This window comes from Crassostrea angulata, chromosome 6 (genome assembly GCF_025612915.1).
Source record: "Crassostrea angulata isolate pt1a10 chromosome 6, ASM2561291v2, whole genome shotgun sequence".
NCBI classification, from domain to species: domain Eukaryota; kingdom Metazoa; phylum Mollusca; class Bivalvia; order Ostreida; family Ostreidae; genus Magallana; species Magallana angulata.
Genome location: NC_069116.1, coordinates 24334654 through 24357723, shown reverse-complemented (window position 1 = coordinate 24357723; position 23070 = coordinate 24334654). Strand labels below are relative to the sequence as shown.

The 23070-nt window shown below is 32.3% G+C and overlaps 4 protein-coding genes across 6 annotated transcripts; 1 reads left to right on the top strand and 3 right to left on the bottom strand.

The window, feature by feature from the left end:
- Positions 1-285: 285 nt before the first annotated feature.
- LOC128190384 (programmed cell death protein 6-like) lies at positions 286-6502 on the bottom strand. Of its 2 annotated transcripts, none has more exons than XM_052862421.1 (6): positions 6342-6502; positions 4999-5060; positions 4129-4173; positions 3745-3903; positions 3354-3463; positions 286-1941 (listed from the first exon to the last, which is right to left on the bottom strand). In XM_052862421.1, exons 1-6 carry the CDS (start codon positions 6434-6436, stop codon positions 1840-1842), a joined length of 573 nt encoding a protein of 190 aa, XP_052718381.1. In that variant the 5' UTR covers positions 6437-6502; the 3' UTR covers positions 286-1839. The 2 variants fall into 2 exon arrangements, with proteins under 2 accessions (XP_052718381.1, XP_052718380.1); XM_052862420.1 differs by lacking the exon at positions 4999-5060 and adding an exon at positions 5516-5577 and having other exon boundaries at positions 6342-6499.
- A 73-nt stretch (positions 6503-6575) lies between these two features.
- LOC128190380 (uncharacterized) lies at positions 6576-14360 on the top strand. The gene is made up of 10 exons (XM_052862416.1): positions 6576-6706; positions 6909-7090; positions 7637-7686; positions 7953-8032; positions 8197-8427; positions 8924-9085; positions 9214-9309; positions 9576-9702; positions 11749-12250; positions 13954-14360. The coding sequence occupies exons 2-9, from the start codon at positions 6924-6926 to the stop codon at positions 12162-12164; spliced, it is 1329 nt and encodes a 442-aa protein (XP_052718376.1). The 5' UTR covers positions 6576-6706; positions 6909-6923; the 3' UTR covers positions 12165-12250; positions 13954-14360.
- LOC128190383 (uncharacterized) lies at positions 14361-16855 on the bottom strand. Its single transcript, XM_052862419.1, has 5 exons — positions 16530-16855; positions 16162-16251; positions 15884-16027; positions 15085-15134; positions 14361-14794 (listed from the first exon to the last, which is right to left on the bottom strand). Exons 1-5 carry the CDS (start codon positions 16765-16767, stop codon positions 14669-14671), a joined length of 648 nt encoding a protein of 215 aa, XP_052718379.1. The 5' UTR covers positions 16768-16855; the 3' UTR covers positions 14361-14668.
- A 2406-nt stretch (positions 16856-19261) lies between these two features.
- LOC128190381 (uncharacterized) lies at positions 19262-22389 on the bottom strand. 2 transcript variants are annotated; one of them, XM_052862418.1, is made up of 6 exons: positions 22243-22389; positions 20750-21110; positions 20332-20421; positions 20096-20239; positions 19897-19946; positions 19262-19655 (listed from the first exon to the last, which is right to left on the bottom strand). In XM_052862418.1, the coding sequence occupies exons 2-6, from the start codon at positions 21099-21101 to the stop codon at positions 19563-19565; spliced, it is 729 nt and encodes a 242-aa protein (XP_052718378.1). In that variant the 5' UTR covers positions 21102-21110; positions 22243-22389; the 3' UTR covers positions 19262-19562. The 2 variants fall into 2 exon arrangements, with proteins under 2 accessions (XP_052718378.1, XP_052718377.1); XM_052862417.1 differs by lacking the exon at positions 22243-22389 and adding an exon at positions 21482-21501.
- Between the last annotated feature and the right edge of the window lie 681 nt (positions 22390-23070).

Below are 23070 nucleotides of genomic sequence, written 5' to 3'. Positions count from 1 at the left end.
ACTGTTCATGCCACATATAATATGTTCACAGTGAATGATTCAAACATCTGGATACTGATCATAATGCGTTAGTATGAGGCTATCCAGTCTGTATTAGTGAGTTACATGATATGACTCAATCAGTACAATCGTACAGGAAGAAGAAGAAAGAACTGCAGTCATATTTATTGGATTTACAAGTAATAACTACTGGTAATAAGGTATAAAAGAACAGCTCACATACTAGCAACAGAGAAGAATATTTTGTTTATTTTTTTAACCAAAAAAAAAAAAAAAAAGAGAAGATATTGGATATATATTTTAATTAACCAATAAACTTTCCAGTTAATCAACGTAAACAAAAAATTGTGTTACATAAAGATGACAACATTTAATTACAGAGAGAAATGTAAAAAAAATATATATAAAATTGGTACAATTCTATACTAGACAAAAACATAGAATTATATGTATGAATATTTTTAGGACCTGAATAACAAGACAGTATCTGAAAGATTCACATGAAGGATTCTGTTAATATTTGTTGTGTACCGGTATATGCAAATTAAACTACAAAAGCCATGCATAATAATTATTTTTATCCCAGAATTAAGTTTCTTCTACCAGTATGTGCTTTACAGAAAGTTAAAACATTTAAGCTGACATACAACCACATATTCTATTAATATACAGTAAATGCCTGTATTTACATAAAATGTGGTACCAGATATCCCATTAAACATATTTATAGTGTTGGTTTATAAGGATGATGTTATAAAATATCTGTAATTTGCATTGTATAGCAGCAGTATCACCCAATACCAGTTAATCAATCTTGAAATTGATTCAAGTGTTTAAAATACCTAACAATCTAGAGCACAGAAAATAAAGCAAACATAACATTTTAATACATGTACAGTCATTACAATAATCTCAACAATTAAAATTTTCTCAATTTATGGATAATGAATTTAGAATTCAACATACACAAATCGTTTCAATCCAAATTTTACAGTGCTTTAAACATCAGATTTATTTTTAGATTAATGTTTCATGAGAAGATGGCTATTTGCTCAAAAATTATTGAGAAAGCCACCAAAAAGCACTATGCATACTGGGAAGACTATCTGTTTTTATCAAAACATGCATGGTCTTACTGTTGAATTGTAGTCATAAGTACAAAATTTTTAAAGCTGTATCGTGCAACTAAATTTTGATTTATTGTTTTAAAAAAGAGATGTCATTATGTACTAGTATATACAAACACAGTTAACATTACTATAATACAAACATTTTTTAAGAGCGTATTATTTTTAGAAATAAGGAAGAATTATTAATGGTGCATCTTCAGTGAAAAAAAAATCATTATGAAAAGTATTGATGTTCTTAACCTGCTTTATATGTTTGCTAACGTTAACAGTACAAACCAACAATGAACATATAAATATTTTCTAATGAAACATAACAGGGAGATTTCTTGTTGTTTACAACGATATTTGTTTTATTAGCTTTCATAACTATAATCTTCCTTGTAGATTTTGTTTGTTTCTTCTTTTTAAATAACAACTTGCACTTGATATTTTTAATGACTGTGATTCAGTTACATTGTAATGGCAAATTTAATTTCTTTCTATGCACTAAAAATCTTGAGTATACAGCTTTAACATTTACATCCTACCCTAAAGAAAACAGATATTACACGTAAAACATTTATGTAAATTCGGCAAAAATGAATTTAATTACAAGTAATAGCCACAGAAATTGTAAATTTACATGATTAATCTAGAATTTATTGCTAATGAGATACAATTTGCCAGAAAAGCATGAAATGTTTATTTCTGGAGTTGTTGCTCAGACAGATCAGGATTTGAGGTTGAACACGAGCATCAAGAACTGCTCATATCCAATCTGTATCCAGCCATCTTGGTCCGTGTCGTAGAATCGGAAAGCACTAGTCAGAGTCTGCAAATACAGAGAAAGGAAATAGTAATGGACTCAGATAATTACAGTATCCTCTCATCAGTCATACTCATGTGTACAAGTGAATACAAATCAATGGCTATCCCCTTAATAGTATCATATGTATAACTTATATGAAATCATCATTTGTGCGTGTGTGTGTGTGTGTATATGGAGTAATGAACTGCAATTGCTCTGCTGGTATATTTACCATGTTGTGCCGATGCATGTGTTGAATGTGCCAGCAGAGCAAATGAAAAAGTCTAGCACAATACCACTGCTTACATGTACTTATGTTTGCATCTGAAATTTTTAGACTTATTCTATAACTTTTTAAGGGATTTTAAGAAATAGTATTTTTTGACTGAGAATTCAACTGGTGGTTGAAATAGCATACATGTAAATACCAGTATATGTGCATATACATATACAAATGCAACTTGGAAACAATTTAGAATTACAAGCTTATAAATATATGTTTAAAACTGATATACCAGTGTAATGTACAAATTAATGTAGGTACTTGGGATGATTTTATTTTAGTCCCATTTCACGCCTTTGATTATTGGGGGGGGGGGGGGGCTCTGTATACAATGATCATTTTAAATTTTCAAGAATCTCATACTAATGAAATTAGGATGTTATATTTTGTATATGTCTAAAGAAGATGACAAGGAATTAAATACTGATTTCAATGGTGACAGTAGCTTGCTTAAAGGGACTTGGACATGATTCGACTTAAAATTTTCAAATTTTGTTTTTCCATTTTCAATGTTTATACTGATAAATATAGAAGTTTATAATACTATGTCAAAATTTGAAACTCAAATATCAAGTTATAAGCAAGATACAGAGTTAATAATTCTTTGTTTTGTAAACAAAGCTCGAATATTGCCATTTTTACACATGTGTTGTATTGGTGTATGTTTTAATCAAATGTAACTTTCTTTTGTTAATAGTATTTATGAAGATATTGAATTAGTGTAAATTGTTTTTTACATGCCATTTTGTCTAAGAAATTGTAAATTTCTACATTACTTTTTTTGTAAACAACTATAAGACTCGAGCTTTGTTTCCATAACTATCAATTCTTACCTCTGTATCTCGCTAGTAACTTGACTTTCACATTTAATATTTTGGTCAATCATTTAAAATGCACAAGTAAACCATTTTATACAAAAAAAGTAAAAATAAATTTTTTGATCTCAAATCGTGTCCAAGTCCCTTTAAACATAAATATTGAATAAAAGAGAAGACCCCATTGATTCTTTATTCTATCTCTTTATTTGATCTTGATTGCATTCAATCAATGAGTCAGTTAATATGGAATGTATGTACTTGTAATTCTGTAAATAAGCAAGTTTGAAACTATGGGTATTCATCTGAAAAGGGCAATTTTGTTGTAAGCCACTGACCTGGAGCACCACACAGCACTGGATGAAATCGTCAAAGGCCACAGTGCCCCGCCCTTGTCTGTCAAACTTCCTGATCAGTATTTCATAGAATTTGTCTGAGAGTCTGTAACCTACAGAAAGAAAATTGGCAAAATTTACACCAAATATTCACATCATAAAGCAGTCTCAACTTCTTGTGGAGAGAATGTGTGAATATTGTGTTGACAAAGTCATGACTGGAAAAGCTGCCAACTGAACTACCAGTACTACTGGTATTATCCCTACTTACATGTACCAACATTTTCCCTATTATTCATAGGTGTTGAAATGAGGCCATTGAGGGGGAACTTTATTGTGGACATGTGAGTGGATGCTTACAGTAGCAAGTAATAGGGAGAATACCGTGACTTACCAAAGCTAGTTAGAGCCTGTTTAAGCTCATTTCTGTCAATAGAACCAGAATTATCTCTGTCGTAACTCCTGAAAGTGTTCTGCCAGTCTGTGACATATTTCCAGAGGGAGGAAAATTCCTGGAAATTTATTGTTCCACTGTTGTCTTTGTCAAACATTCCTGTAAAACCAAGAGTATTTAAGATTCTTTTCCAGCCAAAGCTGATACCATATTCGTTTTTAGGGCAATCTAGACAACTTTTGTGCAAAATTTGAGAAAAGCAAAGATTGGTCGACTTTGGTGAATTAGTTGATATCAATGCAATGTTACCTGCTGAGTTCAAATGATTGAATTTAAGTAAGCAATGATTGATTTTTCATGTACTTGAAGGAATAATGAACTCACCAATCATAAGTCGAACAGTTTCTGGATTGAATGGGGTCCAGGTACCTAATAGAATAAACTTCAAATTAATACACACATGTATTCTTTTTAAACATTAATGGCTGCATAAAAAAACCCAAACAAATGTTAATCATGTTATAATAGTATTAGTAAAATGTATCAGTTCATAACTTTAACATGCAGAGAAATGCACGACAAGAAAGACTTATTGAAACCTATGCCCCCATTAATTAAGCGTAAATGTAAATTGTAAATGTACATATAAACATTATTGGTTTTTGAAAATAGCAATATTAAAAAGTGGTGAATTTTTTACATTAGAACCCTCAGAGTCATACATATCATTTCCATTACTTCGATCTTCGAAAAACTTTTCAATATCAATTTCATTTAATTCAATCAGTAATGCCCTGAAACATTAAGTGGACAGGTCAGATTTGTATTGACGTAAACGAATTACGAATTGCAATTAGTATGCAATGATCTTTATCTGAAAACAACAGAGATTGGCAAAAGTACTGAAAATTTATTGGATGTATAACACTTGGAGTATCATGGAGTATCATCGTATACTAAACTGAAAGGGCAGACAAATGCAATGATTATCTTACCTTATTAATCATACAAATTAAGTAAATTCACAAAGAGAAAGATAAGGTACTATTTTTAACTGCCATACATAGCATTGGTAAGCACCTTTAGTTTAAAACTTTAGTAAATTTACTCATATTTTAATTCATATTCTACACACTAAATGAAATCTGTAGAAAATTTTAAAAGATGTTAGTTCCATCAATCATATACATGTACTGATGATTCCAAAATTCTTTTATTCGAAAAAACTGTTAATTTGTTAATCATGGTGCTTACCATTAGAGAGAGCTTGCTGTAGTTCTGATGCTGAAATTGCACCGCTTTGATCTTTATCTATCCTAGAAGGATAAACTTTGGCTTAGCACCATGCAACATGCACCGATACGGGGAAAACAAACAGTGGATTCTTAGTGCATGCATGCTTTCAATTTTTATCAAAATTTAAATGCTCAAATTTTCCCAAGAATTCTAACTCTGTACAAGGATACACTAATACACTGTAAAATATATCATTTTTTAAACCAAAGCTTTATTCAATAACCCACAGCAGCCATGTAAAATATTTTATGTGATAAAGAATGCTGAGTTTCTTTGTCATATCACAGTAAACATTTACAGTTCATATTTAATCTTTTAAATATACTTGAATATTTTACATGTTACAGTTTACATGTATACCAGTATATACTCTTTAAAGTCAGTGTTTGAAAATTCCTGGCTAACATAAAAGATAGAGTAGACTTGGATCACATAAATCCACTGTTTGTTAACCCCTTTTTGAATACAATCTTACCATTGGATAATGCAGTTTGAAGTTCATTAACACTAATCTGACCACTGCGATCTTTATCAACTCTAGAAAATAATGTTTGGCGGTTAAGATTAGTGTCCATATATACATGTACATATATATTTGACACAATACTTTCATACGGGTACAGTGTATATAATATGTTTTGTAACAGGGACTTGAATCCTTGGCAATCAATTGGCGTAAGATGTAGATATAAATTCAAAGTCATTTGTTGATTGTTGAAGCTGAAACTGTAACAACCGTAAAATGTAATAAGCAGCATGCATATTATAAGATATCTGCGAGGGAAAAAAACATTTAAAAGTTTCTTTTAAGAATAAAATACATGACAGTCTTGTACATTTGGATAAAAATCATAATCTATATACATTTTAACCACAGGCACCTGAATTTTTATTAATCAGTCGCTTAAGAAGTCATATATCGAAAAATTCTACCCCTACTATATATCGTAGGGGTAAAAATTCTACCCCTACTATATATAGTAGGGGTAGAATTTTTCGATATATGACTTATTAAGCGACTGATTGATAAAAATTCAGGTGCCTGTGTTTTAACACATGACCAGCTAATGTCAGTAATGACATCATTTCAAAATTATTCACCCAGCAGTTACTTTCAAAAGTAGTGGATGTATATAATTAGTAATTTATAAAACGCATTTTTAAAATATTCACTCCTATATGCCCAAAACAGAAACTTGTCTGATATATAAAAAAAAAAAGAGACAAGGGAGTAGCTTTCTTCAGGAAGTTCGATTACTCAATATATAGATTCATTTTTCTGACAAACATCGATTCATTACCTTTGAAATATGCCCCACAAGAAATTAGGATCCATCCCAGGAGGTCCTTGGGGTGGGCCCTGCTGATAACCCTGTTGCTGTCCGTAGTACGCCATTTGTATCGCCTGAAAGTTCCTGCTAGAATATGTTAGTCACTGACTAATAGTGCTGTCGAAACTTTCCTTTTGCGAATGAATAGTCAGGGTTATTTCAGCATAACAACTTTAGTATGAGGTTTTCTGTATTAGAGTAAGCGTATAGAAGACTCAATTTTTTTTCGGATTGCCTCGAACGATGTTCTCTGATTGGATGGTAAACACCCGAAAACAAAGTCCTTAGCAAATCTGTAAACAATAATGGATTCCGTATTTTCATAAATGAAAGAGGTATAAGCGTTTACCTCTGATTTCTATCATTACTTTACTGTGTTTGTTACGAACAATCAACTAATGTTTATTCAAAAGTAAATTCGCCATTTTTTAATTCCAAACCAAGAAAATGTTTAAAACTCTTTGGGTATAGATTAGAAATACGTAACGCAGTGGTTCATGTATGTTCACAGTGAAAACTTTATTTTCTAAATTTTAGGAATCTAACAACTAAATGACCATGCCAGGGGAAAGATTATTATATGGAGCTGCGGGTGAGCCCCAGAACACCACAGTACTGATGGAGACCATTTACAAGCTGAAACAGGAAATCCAGAAAAGCAATGCAGAGAAACAGGCCTTGGCAGAGCAACTAAACTGTCTCATTCTCTTAGTGAAAAGGTACGTTTGATTGTCATTACAAATGAGTCCACGGGAAATTAAATTGGTTAATAGAATTTATAAATATTTTTATTTTTAAAAAAAGTGTAATATTATATGTCATCTTTTTTAAACGTATATATACAGTTGAAATCGATACGAAGGAAAAATTGTGAGATCTCTTCTTTGACACATCTTCTGTTTTTAACCCAGAAAGATTAACAAGAAAGAAAACAAATTCCTTACGGAGATTTGAAATGGAAATGGTTTACATCTTTTATCAATGCGGAATTACTCGGGACACCTCACACAATTTTTTTAAGCTAACACTATCATCTGGGTACTTTCATGTCATTTGCAATGCAAAATCCTCATTGACTTTATATATTTAGCCTCATATTGAAACCTGACAAGCTAAAGGGAGTGTTATTGATATGATTGAATAAACATCATTTGAACCCTGGGGTATTTATATAAAGATATCTGCATAAAACTCATGGGACAGAGTATAGAATTAAATGCACATCATACAATAGATATCATACCAATATGTTTATTTTAAAACAGATCTTGGGATGGAGATCACAATGCTTCACTTCACTTAAGTAATATTGTAGGTAAGTATCAGGGGTATATTAATTGAGAGAGAGAGAGAGAGAGAGAGAGAGAGAGAGAGAGAGAGAGAGAGAGAGAGAGAGAATCATCTACAACCTGCAATTTCATTATTTCATTATGCTCTTGAATTATGAGAATAATTTTTTGAGATATTTCAATTTTATTGTAATTAATATCATTTTTCATGTGTATTGTGTATACATATTCTTGTTTCATTCAACATATAATTGACTATGAAGTATTTGAAATTAAAATTAATGTTTTGCAGGTGTTCCACCACCCAATTTCCATCACCCAAATAGCCCCGAGGGTATGACCACAAACACACCTGTACCAGAGAATGAAAGGGTATGAAAATATTTTAATACTCAGATATTTGAGCGAATACTTTTCTTTGTATTTTTCATTCGCACAACAAGAGAGATACTTAAAGATCTACATAGAAAATGTAAAAGTTCCTTCCAATTAGTCCAATCATGAATTAAAATTCTGCTTTGGATATAATTTTCAAGACAAAGGCTGTCCAGTTATGGGAGCGTTTAGCTATCAAACTTCTGGAGCAAGACAACATGAAGATCCAACAGGAGATTCATCATCGTCAGCAGCTGTATATGGAGCGACGACAGATGTACATGGATGAACTCCTGGAATCCCATAAAAAGGAAATGTCTCAGCTTCCTGCCTCTCGTAGCAAGAAAAGTTTGGAGGAAGTAGACAAAAAGTTCATGAAAGTTTACAATAAGGTACAGATCTATCAGTAGTATCTTTCAGTGACCTGCAGATTTTATAAATAAGATTTCAATAATTTAAAGCAATATGAGCTGTATTTTTTTAAATTTTATTTTGCTGCATTTTGCTGCAAAAACCTGCTAGTATGCTTAGTCTACATATAACTTAAACAATTTATGATAAATAAGTTTTGAAAAAATCAATTTTTTTTGGTCAAAAAAAAGATTTATCTTCTAAGGAGTATATAGCAGTTCAATTTTGTAGAGGATGACAATAATTCAATTTTGCTTCAATTAAAGGTTCTTGACGGCTTTCCTCACAAAAATAAGGCTAACAGAAATTTAAAAACCATGATAATTTTTGTCATTTTAGTAGAAAATAACATTTTTTCGTAAAAAAAAAAATTCAGCATGAAAATTGCAGCTCATATTGCTTTAAAAGTAGAATTCCGGTCATAAACACAATCAAGTAATCATTGGATAAGCTTAAATTTTGAATGTATTTCTGCAGGGTTCTAATATCAACAGACCCTCTAGTGGAACAAGCACAACACAAGCTCGAGCAAAGAGTGCAGTCACCAGAACTAGAAAAGACAGTTCAAATGGAATTGAGTTAACCATAAACGACATACTCCATCCAGAGCATGCTCATCTAAGACAAGAGACTAACACTGTATGTAAAATGATAACAATTTATAAAAAGAATTCAATTAGATCAATCTCAATACTAAATACATTTCCATGCCACGTACATAAGTTTCATTTGAGTGAATATATATATTTTTTTAATCTTATGAGCAGGCCTTCTCAGGACTATACAAGTTGGACAAGGAGAATACCAGGCACCAGTCCCACAGTCGACTGGACTATGACGACCCAGACAGATACAAACCCGCTGTAAGTAACACACCATTTCTAGCCATCCTTAGTTATATGTATCTAATTTGATGATAGAAACTTTCAAATTTAAAAAATCAAGAGAAAACACCTAAATTGACATTAATGTTCATTTATCTTGACAAGATCCTTTTAAGTACACCAAATTGTACTTAGTCAATTTATAGAGTATTTTTGGGACTTAAAAAAATATTATTTTCAATTTGATGATCTCAATCTTAATATTTTGCATTTTTAGCATGCTTTTTTTAATGTCTCTTTACCAGGGTAATCTCTTTGACCTGGATTCGGTGTTTGGACCAGATGACCAAGTACCAGCTTCCAAGCGACCAATCAGTGCATTCCTTCCAAATAGCTTGGAGAGACAGAAACAGAGGCCAAAGAGTGCAGGAGGTTTGTTGATTAGCTGGTCGAGAATACGAAGTGCATTAATGCCTGTATTTATCATACTGTACACAGGGAAATATTATCCCCATTTATTTTGCATCTCATTTAGCCGCGTTGTCAGCGGGAGAATTTAAGACTGGGCGAATTACACTGTCTCAAACCATCTCTCTTTAAATACAACCATATCTGGGCGAATTCAAAACGTTTGCAAGTGAAGAAGGGCAAAAATAATGTGGGGTGTAAATAAACCTGAATACAGTACATGTATCTGGATTGCTATTGGATGCTTGGATCACCCATTTAATATTTTTGGATGCTATTCAATGAGTTTTAGACAGTGCTACTGTAATTAGGATATATAAATGTGCCAAACAAATTTAATTATCAGACAGAGGGTATATAAAAAAATTAACCGTAGATACAGTAAAACTTGGTTATATCGCAATTCTAGTGACCATTTGATTTACTTTTGCTTTATCTGTAATTTGTTAGTACTGTACGTGTAACAAATTTTTAATAATAAACAAAGCAAATTCGTTTTATACATGTTTTCTTCTACATAACCACCATTTATGTTTATTAAGGCATTAATATTTCAAAAGTACATTTTAGGAAACTGAAACTAATCTAATTGGGAACTGAAAAATAAATTTATTTATACTATTATATCAATTAGTATTTCTAACTTCAACAATTTTAAACCATTCATTAAAAACGATGAAAATTTTTATATTTTATACCTATACGAAGCTCAAAATCAGCATTGCTACAACTGTAAATCCATTATAACCAAGTTTGTTTTTAACCATAAAATTTCACAAGGATTAGTGAAGAAGACTGCCGGGGACTTTGCAAAACTTTGCTACATAAGATATTTCGCAATATTTGTGTTTGTACTAAACAAGTTTCACTGTATAATGTTTATTCAACTTTTGAGTCATTTTACCCAGAAGCACTGACACAGAGAATACAGGTCATGTCCTTATCATTTTCTCATTGGGATTTACCTGGTAAACAATGAAAATAAATTTGGATTTTCCAGTTATAAAATTGAGTTAATCAGTATATTAGCTTTATAGTCATAAGAGGAAGCAATAGATGTTCTTTAATGACCTGTATTATAGAGAGGCCCATGGAATGACTCTAACTTGATAAGGAAATTCATCTAAAAGTGGTTAATATGACATTTTATAAATTTGATTCAAGATCCATCATTATACATTCATATCAAGGGTCTGAAGCCCTCTTTAGCAATTGCCAATGCAATTTTGCTCTCCTGCCTTCTTATTCGTAAGATTCTGCCTTGTTTTTTAATAAAACATTTCTCATAAAAACAAAGTTAAAAGTTTATTAAAATTTTATGAACATACATTTTATGAATATGTGTACCAGGTCCAAAGTTGATGAGCATTTCGTTAATTTATATTTCATGAATAGTCCAAAGTTTATTAGAATACATAACTTTGAACTGGAACTCAAATAAGCACTTAATGTAATTGAGAACTCTTATACTTTATCACTCAGAGAATTCATTCTATAACTGTTAACATGAATTAATAATCATGTTTTTCTACAGATTCAAAAATTCATTATATCTGCAGGTATCCTTAGTCTGTTATTCAGTGGGCCAACTGATTATTGCATCAAAACTGTTATTGTAAAGAAATTCTATTCTACAATCTATAGTTAATGTGAATCTACATGTATTTACTTTCTTTATGATGATGAATTGAATAAGTATATAATTGGCTTCACATGAATTGCTTATATCTATTCTTTCAACAAAATAAAATTGAATCATGACTGGAACATTTTCCCAAAATGTATGATTATTTTAGGTAAAATGGGTCTTTATTTTATTGACAAGAAAAGACTATTAAACAGGATGTGCAAGTTATATATAAGTCAAGTAATACATGTATCTATCTAAATTTGGTTTTTTTGGTCAGATACTGTATGGACTTGTATCACAGTATCAGTATGTTTGAATATTTATCTAAAGCAAACATTAGGGAATGTTTCATTCTTTTGCTTATATTTTTTTCCCAACAGTATTCCTCACTCAGAAGCACGAGAGACAGTTAAAGTATGATACAACAAGACCTGTGTCAGGAAAACCCTCAGAGAAAAAGAACAACCAGAGAAGGAAGTCTGCAGGTCCTAAACTAGCAGGGGGCCTGCTACAGAGAGAACAGGAGTATCTGATCCAAGGTCCTGTAGATGCAGCAGACAGCAAAGAGGAAGGGTCTCCTAGCAACACTCCTACTCAGCAATATGAGGAGGAGGAGTCAGATGAGGACCAGCAGCCAATCAGAATCAAGATGAAAGCACACCCAAAACGCCCACAGCATGTGGACAAATTTTGTAATGATCTGCAGGAAATGGAGGAGATGGAAAATGAATTCAAGAAAAACACGATAGCTCTGCAAAAGAAACTGGGCATTGGTGATACGGGGATGGTTTTTTAGTTTCAAGACTGACAATAACCTAGTAGTCCTTTAAATGTACTGCCATTAATAACTAAACTGCTGAAATGTTGTAAATAACCTTTTTAGGGTCTTCCGTTTTCAACGGAAGACCCTTTTGTTTTTCTACGGTTTCTTTTTTTTCTTATTAGGGTCTTCCGTTTTCAACGGAAGACCCTCTTGTTATTCTATTGTTTCTTTTTCATTATTATTATTTTTCTTTTTCTTTATTTTTCTGACTTTTTCAAAGCTTAATATCTCAAAAAGTTTTCAACAGATTTTCATGAAACTTTCAGGGATTATGAAGCATTATTGTGCCTCAAAGTTTTAAAATTTTCAACTACAACGTCACTTCCGTTTTTACGTTACGTTAATTTTTAAATTTTAAGAAAGTAATTTTGTCCAGGGCGTTTTTCAAAAACGGTTCAAGATAAAGACTTGGAATTTTCTGTGTTGAAGCAATGATCGTTTTTATTTGGACATAAGACTGGAAATTAGTTTCCGTCACTTCCGGTCTAAACCGGAAGTGTTTTAAAATTTTCGAATTTTCGAATTTTTCGTTTTAATTTAAAATGTTTACGAGGTTTGTAGAGTTTGTTATGCTGAACACGAATCTGAAATCCGTTTGAAAATCGGACGATGCATTACAGAGATATCGGGGGTTAAAAATTGATTTTTCCGGAAATTTTGATTCCGCGTCCTTGGTTTAAAAAATAGCGTAATGTTCAAAGTAAAATTAACTCGTACCAAAAATAATCGCTAAGTCGTACTTGAACACATTCGGATTTTTTTGTTAAGTCGTTCTTGAAATCAGAAAGGTTTTTGTTAAGTCGTACGTAAAATCATTCGTATTTTGTTAAGTCGTACCAGGAATAATTCGATTTTTTTTCATCTTTTTATTTTAGTTACTCTTGTTATTGGTTTAAGGGCTCTGCTTCATACAGGAACTTCCAGCTTTACTTCCGATATTAACGGAAGACCCACTCGTTGCTTTGCAACGAGCTTTGCTCTAGTTCTTATTATTATTATTCTTTTTATTTTTTTTCCAACTCAAAGATTTCAAAAACGCTTGCATCGATTCTTTTGAAATTTACAGATTTAATGTGTATCTAAAAGATCTCTATGATGTGAAAAAATTAATTGATGACGTCATCAATTTCTTCAGATATTGACGTTTTTCACGTTTTAAAAAGTGATTTTGTCCGGAGCTTTTCTCATTTTTGATTTAAGATAAAGCTGTGAGATTTACAGAGAAGGTAGAACTATCGTTTTACTTATGACATAAGGCTGGAAACTCAATTCGGACACTTCCGGTCGAAACCGGAAGCAAAACCAATTTTTTTGAATTTTCATGTTTTTCAATTTTAAAAATTTTATGTACGTATCTTACAGTAACTTTCATGCTGATTTCAAAACTGAAATCCGTTTTTGAATCGGACGATGCAATACAGAGATATCGGGGTTTAAAAATTGATTTTTCCGGAAATTTTGATTCCGCGTCCTTGGTTTAAAAAATAGCGTAATGTTCAAAGTAATATTAACTCGTACTTGAACAATTCAGATTTTTTTTGTTAAGTTGTTCTTGAAATCGGAAAGGTGTTTGTTAAGTCGTACTTAAAATCATTCGTATTTTGTTAAGTCGTACCAGGAATAATTCGATTTTTTTTTCTTTTCATTTTAGTTACTCTTGTTATTGGTTTAAGAGCTCTGCTTCTTACAGGAACTTCCAGCTTTACTTCCGACATTAACGGAAGACCCACTCGTTGCTTTGCAACGAGCTTTGCTCTAGTTATTTGTGTAATTGTTGTTTTGTGATAGATTGTTCAGTATGATTTTTCCATTCCCAATGCAGGACAGCTGCAATAACAGTTTTGTATGGTGAAATGAAACTTTTCATATGGCTTTAAAATGTGTAAATTATAGTATTATAGTTGACTAATAATAGCATTGTTAAATATTGACCGGCTTTGTTATGTGGGTTGTTTTAAAATTGTGTACATACATGTAAGAGTCCAATGTGTAACATAATAGTTGATTGAATATTTCTTCCATTCCATTTCTGGTACATGTATATTAAATTCTTCTTGTTTAAATTGATTTTATTGTGTTACCTGTGATGTGACTTTTACAAGATACAACAAACTAATTGTTGAACTGAGTGTTATATTCTAATCTTAGAAATAAAAAACAAAAACTTGATTAATGAACATTTCGGTTTATTATACAAGTATTTCGCCATCATAACATTTAGTCAAATTAAAAAAGTTGAGTATATACGTAAGTTGCATTTTTGTAGAACATTTAAAAAGATGACAATCAAGTTTTTCATTCTCATGCTTCAAAAATAACGCAAGTGTGCAATTAAATTCATCAAAACATCTATGAACATTTTGATTGGTTGTCCTGGCCAAAAAAAAAATGCGTACGAATACACATGAATGATTTTGTTGTGTAATAACCTGTTTTAGTATGCTTGTACCCTTATTCTTCTGCCGAGGTCTATACAATCAGTCAACTGGATTGAAAAGCATTTGATCCGATGGTACAATATGTAGGGTTAGGTTCAAACAGGCAAACAGTGGATGCGGGTTTCCTTCATAACTTAAGATCTTCAGTACGATTATGTAGGCCCCCTGTATGAAATAGATTATCAAAGTGTGTATAGAAATATGACATTAAATATTTAGCACACACACACACACACACACACACACACACACACACACACACACACACACACATATATATATATATATATATATATATATATTAGCTTTTCATTTTTATTGATGGAATTTAAGACTTTCCTTAATTTTATTAGCTTAAAAAAGATAAAAAGTACATAAATGAACAGAAACTCGCACAAAAACAAAGTATTTTAATTTATTCCATGAAATTTATAGATGAATTAAAAAAAACTTACGACTGGCAATCTGTTCAAATCGCTGTATTTGTATTGAAACTTATGATTATCTGTTAAAGAGAAAACGGGTTTCATACTATTGTCAGTTGCATGAGAAATATAATGACTGCATGTAAATATTAAAGTGAGACGTCAGAAAAGGACATTCAGACATATTTACGTCATTTTTAAAGATATATGAAGAATTAAATGATCGTCATATACTAGTAAAATATGTACTAACGAAAAATGGGAGAAAAGTAAGAACCCCCCCCCCCCCCCCCAAAAAAAAAAAACAAAAACGAGAGAGCGCCAACAATTGACATACTAAGAATGGTTTTAAAAAACAATATGCATGTATCTAAGATGTTTACAGGCACGTAGCATGAGGGGGGGGGGCCTAGCCCCCTCCCCCCACTTTTTCTCGCAGCAACAAATTTTTTAATATTTACATATAAAAAATTGAGTTATCATGGAGTTGGCCCCCCCCCCCCCCCCCACTTTTTTGGAGGATGTAAAAAATTCATATGAAAGGAAGGAAATTAGGATTGAAATTGAAGTTATATACAACGCCAGCCCCCCCCCCCCCCCCCCCCCCCCCCCGGATTAGGATTTTGAAGATTTTTGGAAAGACTTATTTCCCTTTTTTTTTTTTTTTTTTGCTTGTCAAGATTTTTTGGATGAGTCTGCCCCCCCCCCCACTTTCAAAAACGATGCTACGTGCCTGGTTTTAATATAAAGACTAAGTTACTTTGTCATAAACTGACGTAAGAATAAGAGGTCATTATCATAGTTTACAAATACTTTTGTGATTTACTACCTCCTTTCTTCAAAGGACATTGTATAAGCGGTGACACTTTACTGATATCATTGCAAGCGATCTCTTGAACCACAGAGAAAATGGGATCAGAGCTGCCCTCCATGTACACATCTACATTGGCTTGACCCTTTTCGAAGTCTATGGCTGTTTAAGAAAAAAAACAAACCCGATTTATCAACATGATTATTGCAAGTAGACTTAAAACATAGAATCACGCACGCAAGCCCCCCCCCCCCCCCCCCCCCCAACACAACTCATTTGCATGAAATATATCTTACGATTTGTGATGTCGAAATATAACTGGATAGACTTATCCGGGTCAATAACTTTCGGTCTCCATGAAATATTCAAATGGGCACCATCTGGTCCTAAGAAGAAAAAAAGCATGGATAATTCTATTACCCAAAATCATCCAATTCCTAAATCAAGTCAGTTTTTATTAATTCTCTCTTTTTTCAGTTGTGAAAATTGATTGACATACTATTGTGCATTTTAAAATCAGTAATAAAATTGTTTAAGATATAAAAACTTTTTTGAGTAGTTAATTTGCGTATTCGCTAAAGAGTCGGAATAATCTAAAAAATAAAAATACGATAACTAGTAATTCAGATATAATGACAAATGCAATCAATATATTATTGCTCACCACAAACGACGGCTGTTCCCGTATTGTTATCAACTTTAAACTTGTTCTGAAAGCTAGCAGCATTGTATGCGTCCGAAGGCAGCGAAGACCTAATGGATCTTTGTTCCTCGCTACTTTTCCCGCCAGATCGAATGGTCTCCTTGACTGAGGGTCCACTCCTACTACCGTTCCCCTGGGTGAACGAGAGAGCGACGAAGACAATGATGGAAGCCAAAAGCTGTACAATTAGACTGTTCATTGTGAAGTCAAGCAAACCTATGTAATGGAGGAATATAACTCTTCATAACGACTTACGAATAAATCCTAATATTTTGACTTCCTGGTGTTGACACTTGATTATTGCGCGTTCATGTTTTCTAGAACTTTATTTTGGGGCCAGTTTAACTTCAAAGTTCATTCAAGAAAACCAGTATACTTTAGTTAAAAGAGGTACATATGATAAGAGTGTGTAAAACTTTTATTCGTGTCGAAAAGCTTTCAATATTAATTTAATAAAAACCCACCCTGTTTGGGTAAAAAAATAGTCCCTGTGTTGTATTTATTTTACAGGAGAGGGATGGACATGCACTTGTCATAACGCATTGTCAACCCCAAAATTAGCATAATACAAAATCAACCATTAATAAAAGACAACGATCTGTAAGTCTCAGTTGCCTATAAAAGAAACCACGAAAGAAACCCAGATAATTGTAACAAATGTGTAAACATTTGAGATTAATCCCATTTTGAGAGGAGACAGTACTTCCTCGTTTTTGGGGTTTTTTTTGGTATGTCATTTTTCCGCAAGCCCCTCTGTAAACTGTTAAAAATGAATAGAAATGTTTCACTCTGCAGAAAGGAAAATACCTTTATGTACAAAACAATGCATGTCACCAAAGAAAAAAACATCAAGGAAATACATGGAGGAGGACTGCGTTAACAACAGTCAGCTTTAGGAAGAGTTTACAAATTGACCGAAACTAATCAGGAAAAAAAACCCCAATTATTTATATTCATCTGCCTGGAAATTGAGAAAATGAAGTTGGAAAACAAAACCCAAACAAAATAAAAACCATTAACAACAACAACACCACAGCTATGCAAAATAAACTTGACTTTGGTGGCATTGGCTTCAATGTCATGTTGGCAAAAGTCTCTTAAATATGTTCTATTTTTGTACGGAGCAACTGAAATACTGTAAAGTTTGTGTTAGTTTATTGTATTCTCTCATATATATTTTGTGTCATCGATTACACGGTCAGCCTGAAGTGATCTTCAACCGGCCAAAGGACTTACAAGCACTTATTTGTTGTACAAGTATATATGCATTATTCTTAAGAGAAAACGACGGTGTTAGTCACGTGTTTAAACACTTGTATTGTTATCCTCACAACAAGTGGCACTTCATACGTACAAGTTCTCAAGCATTTTCTACATGTACATGTGTATCTAGTGTTACATAATTGTCTGTATGTCCACATCTACAGGATTTTGTTAAAATTTCATTCCTAATCCTTAATATTATGAAAAAACAATTTAATTCAAAAATTGGTTGCGTTTAAAGTCTTTAGTAAGTTTCATTTATCTTCATCATTTAGTACTGATGATTTATTTATAGTGATCTCTTCAAAAAAACAAACTTCGATATACTCGAACAGGCAAACAGTGGAATGTGGAGCATTTGTTCAATAGTGTAAGATCCCTCTGCGAAAACTCTTTGATTTAAATATACATTCCTTAATTTCATGAATTGTTTAAATGTTGACGACTTTTTCTATGGAGAACGTAAATCTGACAAATACTGATGGTATTTGGATGCTAACTTTTTCTATTTTCAAGACCATTAAATAAAACGAACGGATATATCAACTTTGCGGAACTGATACTTTATTATAACTATAACATTCAGTGCCACTTGAAAGTTGTTTAATTATAAGTGCGTGTATATTTATCATTAAGGAGCCAATCGTCTCCGAAAGATGTACTACAGCGACTAACCCGGATCTGGATTGATGGAACAATTATATAACATGATAGGAAAATGATTTTGCATTGTATATTACTGCATATATCTGCTGTAAGTTTCTTAACAATGACGTATTTCATGTGGAAGTAAACAAATGAAACGATACCATTTTCATCATTTTAGAGACTTCTTATGGTTAATTAAAAGGTAAAAAGTACTCAAAATTGCAAAATAAGACATACTAGCATTTGAACTATGTACACATCTTTATGTATCTGATGAACGATGTCACTGAATGTCAAATAAACATATTTGTTTTTTCATTGCATTGTAATGGGAGAGTCCATGGTGGAGTCGGTTAACCTGTTGTGATGCACAATATGTATTATTATACTTTCATGTTAAATACTGAAATCTGATTGGTTTAGACGCAGTTGATATTCCGTTCTATTACCCTCAGCGTTAGCAACACACTTGACAACGGGTAACACAACGAATTGTTACATGCGCGTAAATGATGCGCGTACGGTTCGCCGTAAAAATTCAAGTCATTCCTATAGAAAAGCAGTTAAGTTTTCTTTAAAATTATGACATTCAGTATAATAAAATAAATAGTGCCTGTTTGGGAGGATAACAGTCGAAATCGACACCCCTCGAAAACCATTGTCAACCTCCGCTTCGCGTCGGTTGACAATAGTTTTCTGGGGGTGTCAATTTCGACTGTTACCTTCCCAAACAGGCACTATTTATATAATGGCACGCATAAATTTAAACATACAACAAATCATTTAAATCATTATATTTTATTAAAAGATTATTTAATAACAACAAAGAAAAAAAAAACACAGATATAGACGTTTATCACACGTTTCATCATTATAACAATATGAAAAATGTCATTTCACACAGCCTATAGAACTTTATCTTCTAAAACTATCATATTCCTGTTTATCATTATCCATATTTTTTTCCGACTCGATCTTAATTAGTATAATTATCTATCGTTAACAACAGGAAATGTGTTAAAGCATAACTGAGGGGGAAATAATTGAATATTTCTGATGATGGAATGGCAACAACGTGTTTTTCTAAACAAGCTGTACCGTGAAGTTCAAACAGGCAAAGAGTGGATGTGGGTTTCCTTCGTAGCTGAAGATCTTTAGTGCGATGGTGTACGTTCCCTGTACAAAAATATCAAAATTTTGATTGTCACAAAATCATTAACTATATATCAATATGTTTCACCGATTCAGGTTTACTTCAGTCAACGTTTTTTAATAAGATTGACGAATTAAAGGATTAAAATAATATGGAGCATTTACCTAATTGCATCATGTGATTGCATGAATCAAATATTTAATCTATTTTGTTTGACTCTCTGCAAAAATAAAGTTAAAAAAAATAAAGATGTAAAGAACTTACAGGTTTAAGCGCTTTTAATTTGTTGTACTCGAGAGAATGTACAAGTCTATCTGTAAAATAAAAAAAAAAACACCATATAATGTATAAAAGACTAAAACTAGTATTAATCTCTGATTCAATATACATGTATAACATTGAGCGATGTTTTAAAAATTAATTCAATTAAGCAAAATAATGCAAGTTAATTTAATTTACTTACTTCCCTTTTTTAGAGGGCATTTAACAAATGGGGCCACTTGAGCAATTTGACTGCATGACATGTCTTGATCCAAGGAGAACATCGGGTCACTGCTACCCTTTTGATATAACTCTAAGTGAATCTGGCCCTTGTCGAAGTCGATGGCTGATAACAGAAAGAAAAATGTAATTAGTTTTCAATTTTTGGAAAAACATTCAATTTTAAAAAATGAAAAGCATAAGTGAGAGATATCTTACGATTGGTGATGTCAAAATCAACCTTGACGGACTTCTGGGAGTCGACGACCTTCGGTTCCCATGTGATGTTAAAGTGAGCTCCCTCTGGTCCTGCAAAGTCGGGTTTGAAAACTTATGTATCCCCATTCTTTTTTTAAATAAAGATTTTCGGCATACTCTTATTGTATTTTTGATGATATCATACGTTTTAGAATTGTTTGCACAAAATTGACACTGCAAAGAGATCTGATCATTTACTAGAATAAACCTTTGCGTTATTTCATACAAATTTTGAAATATTGTAAAAAGTTATCAAAAACTTACTGATTAAAGGAACATTTACAAGCTTTACGACTTCTGAGCAGTGTAAAAGCACATCGTTTTTGAATTAAGCAATTTATGAGTAGAATGGTCCACCTACTAGTAATTAACCACCTACCACAAACAACGGCTTTTCCAGGATCGTTGTCGGTTTGGTCTAACCACCGTAAGCCGGAGAGCGGCAACATTGTTTTCATCTTTCTCAAGCTAGCAGCATTGGATGCCTTTGTCAACAGCGAAGATAACGAGGTCCAAGAGTTACTATTGTCTTCTGGGATTTCAAAACTAGCAGTATCTTCTTGTCCCTCCTCTCCTCTTCTCCAGCCAAATCGGATGATCTCCCTGATATTTATTTGTTTGTTGACCACGGCATATTTTGGGAGTCCCCTCCCCTCTCCATCCTCTTGGGAGAATGCAAGACTGACGAAGACAACGACGCAAACCAAAAACTGTGCAGCTAGAGTCTTCATGATCAGTTCCTGTAGGTTAGAATTGAACTGTAACCACGAATCATCAAATGCATGTGTATATATATATATATATATATATATATATATATATATATATATATATATATATATATATATATATATATATATATATATATATATATATACTAGTTGTAGCTATGATCACTTTAAAAGATTTAATTGCTTTATCTTTTAAAGTACAAGTATCTCATTACGAAGATAAACAATGTATAAAATATAGAGGGAAAACCCTTTGATGTACTTTAGTTATCTCTTTATGAGCACATTTATAAATTTTAAAGCAGTATTATTTTCCTGGATCTAATAATCAATATACGATTTAACGAGGAAGAAATGACGGTTTTTCCTATATTTTCGACCATTTAAAGTCCCCTTCAACTTTGTACATTGGAATGATTTGTCTCTTTAATCTTCTATCCAGGTTTTGAACTGATAATTTTTTGTTTTGCTCGTCTGGAATAAAATATCAGATAATGATATAGCGAAACAATATTAGAATATGTTTAAAATGTTCCTAAATGTACTGTGTGTCAAGGGCGTCCGTAATTTCATAACAATTGGTTCATACACATGCAGTGCTTTAAACGAATTCTTCAAAGAGCCACTCTATTCCATCACAATCTTTTTAAAAGGATTGCTTTCGACACATAGTAAATGGAGAACATTACGTAATTTTAAACACCACAACGCTTTAATATAGATCTGATTACATGTGGGGAAAAAAATAAAATAAAATGCCAAAAAACTTTATCAAATTTAGTGTCGTTTCCCGATATCTATAATGATTGAGCAATGATGAACAATTGATTCAACAAATTTAAGAACGCAAACCTGCTTTCACGAGTAATCATTTTAATATATACCAACCGTATATTGTTATGATAGGTATTGCGCAAGGTGTTTTTAAAAAGTGCTCTGAGATACCGGTATTCAATTATCATACAAAATTCCATTTATATTATTATGAATACACGAGTTCGTGCTAAGTTATCTATCCAAAACATGTTGATATCGAAAACAAAATCAGGTGTTAATTCAATATTGACGCCCTCTCTGACACTCAATGAGAGAGAGAGAGAGAGAGAGAGAGAGAGAGAGAGAGAGAGGTGTTAGATCTTACCTTGGATTGACCGAAGTGAAATTGAAAATAGAGTGTTTTTTTAAACGCCTCATCCAAGTACTTCCTGGTTAGTGGGGAATTTTAGGTTGGCAATTTTTTCACAGCCATTTAAATTTTCGATTCACTGACAAAGCACAACTACCACAAAAGATATGTTTTTACTAAAGAGAGATTAAAATGTTGATAAAGTAAGGTATACGATTTAGGCGTATGTGCATCTACTGAGTGAAGCGCACAGTTCCAAAGTTGTTTTTGCCATATCTATTCATCGTATTATATTTTTTATTTTAAGGTCACTCCAGCCCCAACCCAGAATATTCAAATTTGAAATGATCATTTTAGTATCATGTATAACCTACCGATATAAGTCTCACTGAGATTATACTCACACATTATTATAACACGCGACAACAACCTTCAAATTCAGATTTTGAGTATAGAAAAGAAAAACAATTCAGCTTTGAGCCTAAACTTCATTCCAGTATTTTCAATATTTTTTAACGTTACCTTTCTGTTACAGGAAATTGTAATAGCATACGGAAAACTTAGCTAGCCTAAAATAACGGACATGGATGAGAAAGAGATAAAAAGGAAATATTTTTATGATTTAAATATGATTTAACAATGACTCTGCAATCTACCCCCCCCCCCCCCCCCCCCCCAGTCGACTAGTCTTAGGGAACTTGAAATATATTCGGGACATCTTTCTGTAAGGATATAGCAAATGTTACAAAGTCCTTAGGAAATTCACATCGTGTTTTGTTGAGATTGATCGAGTAATTTTAGAATGAACTGTAATGATGACACACTGCATTTCAATACAGACTT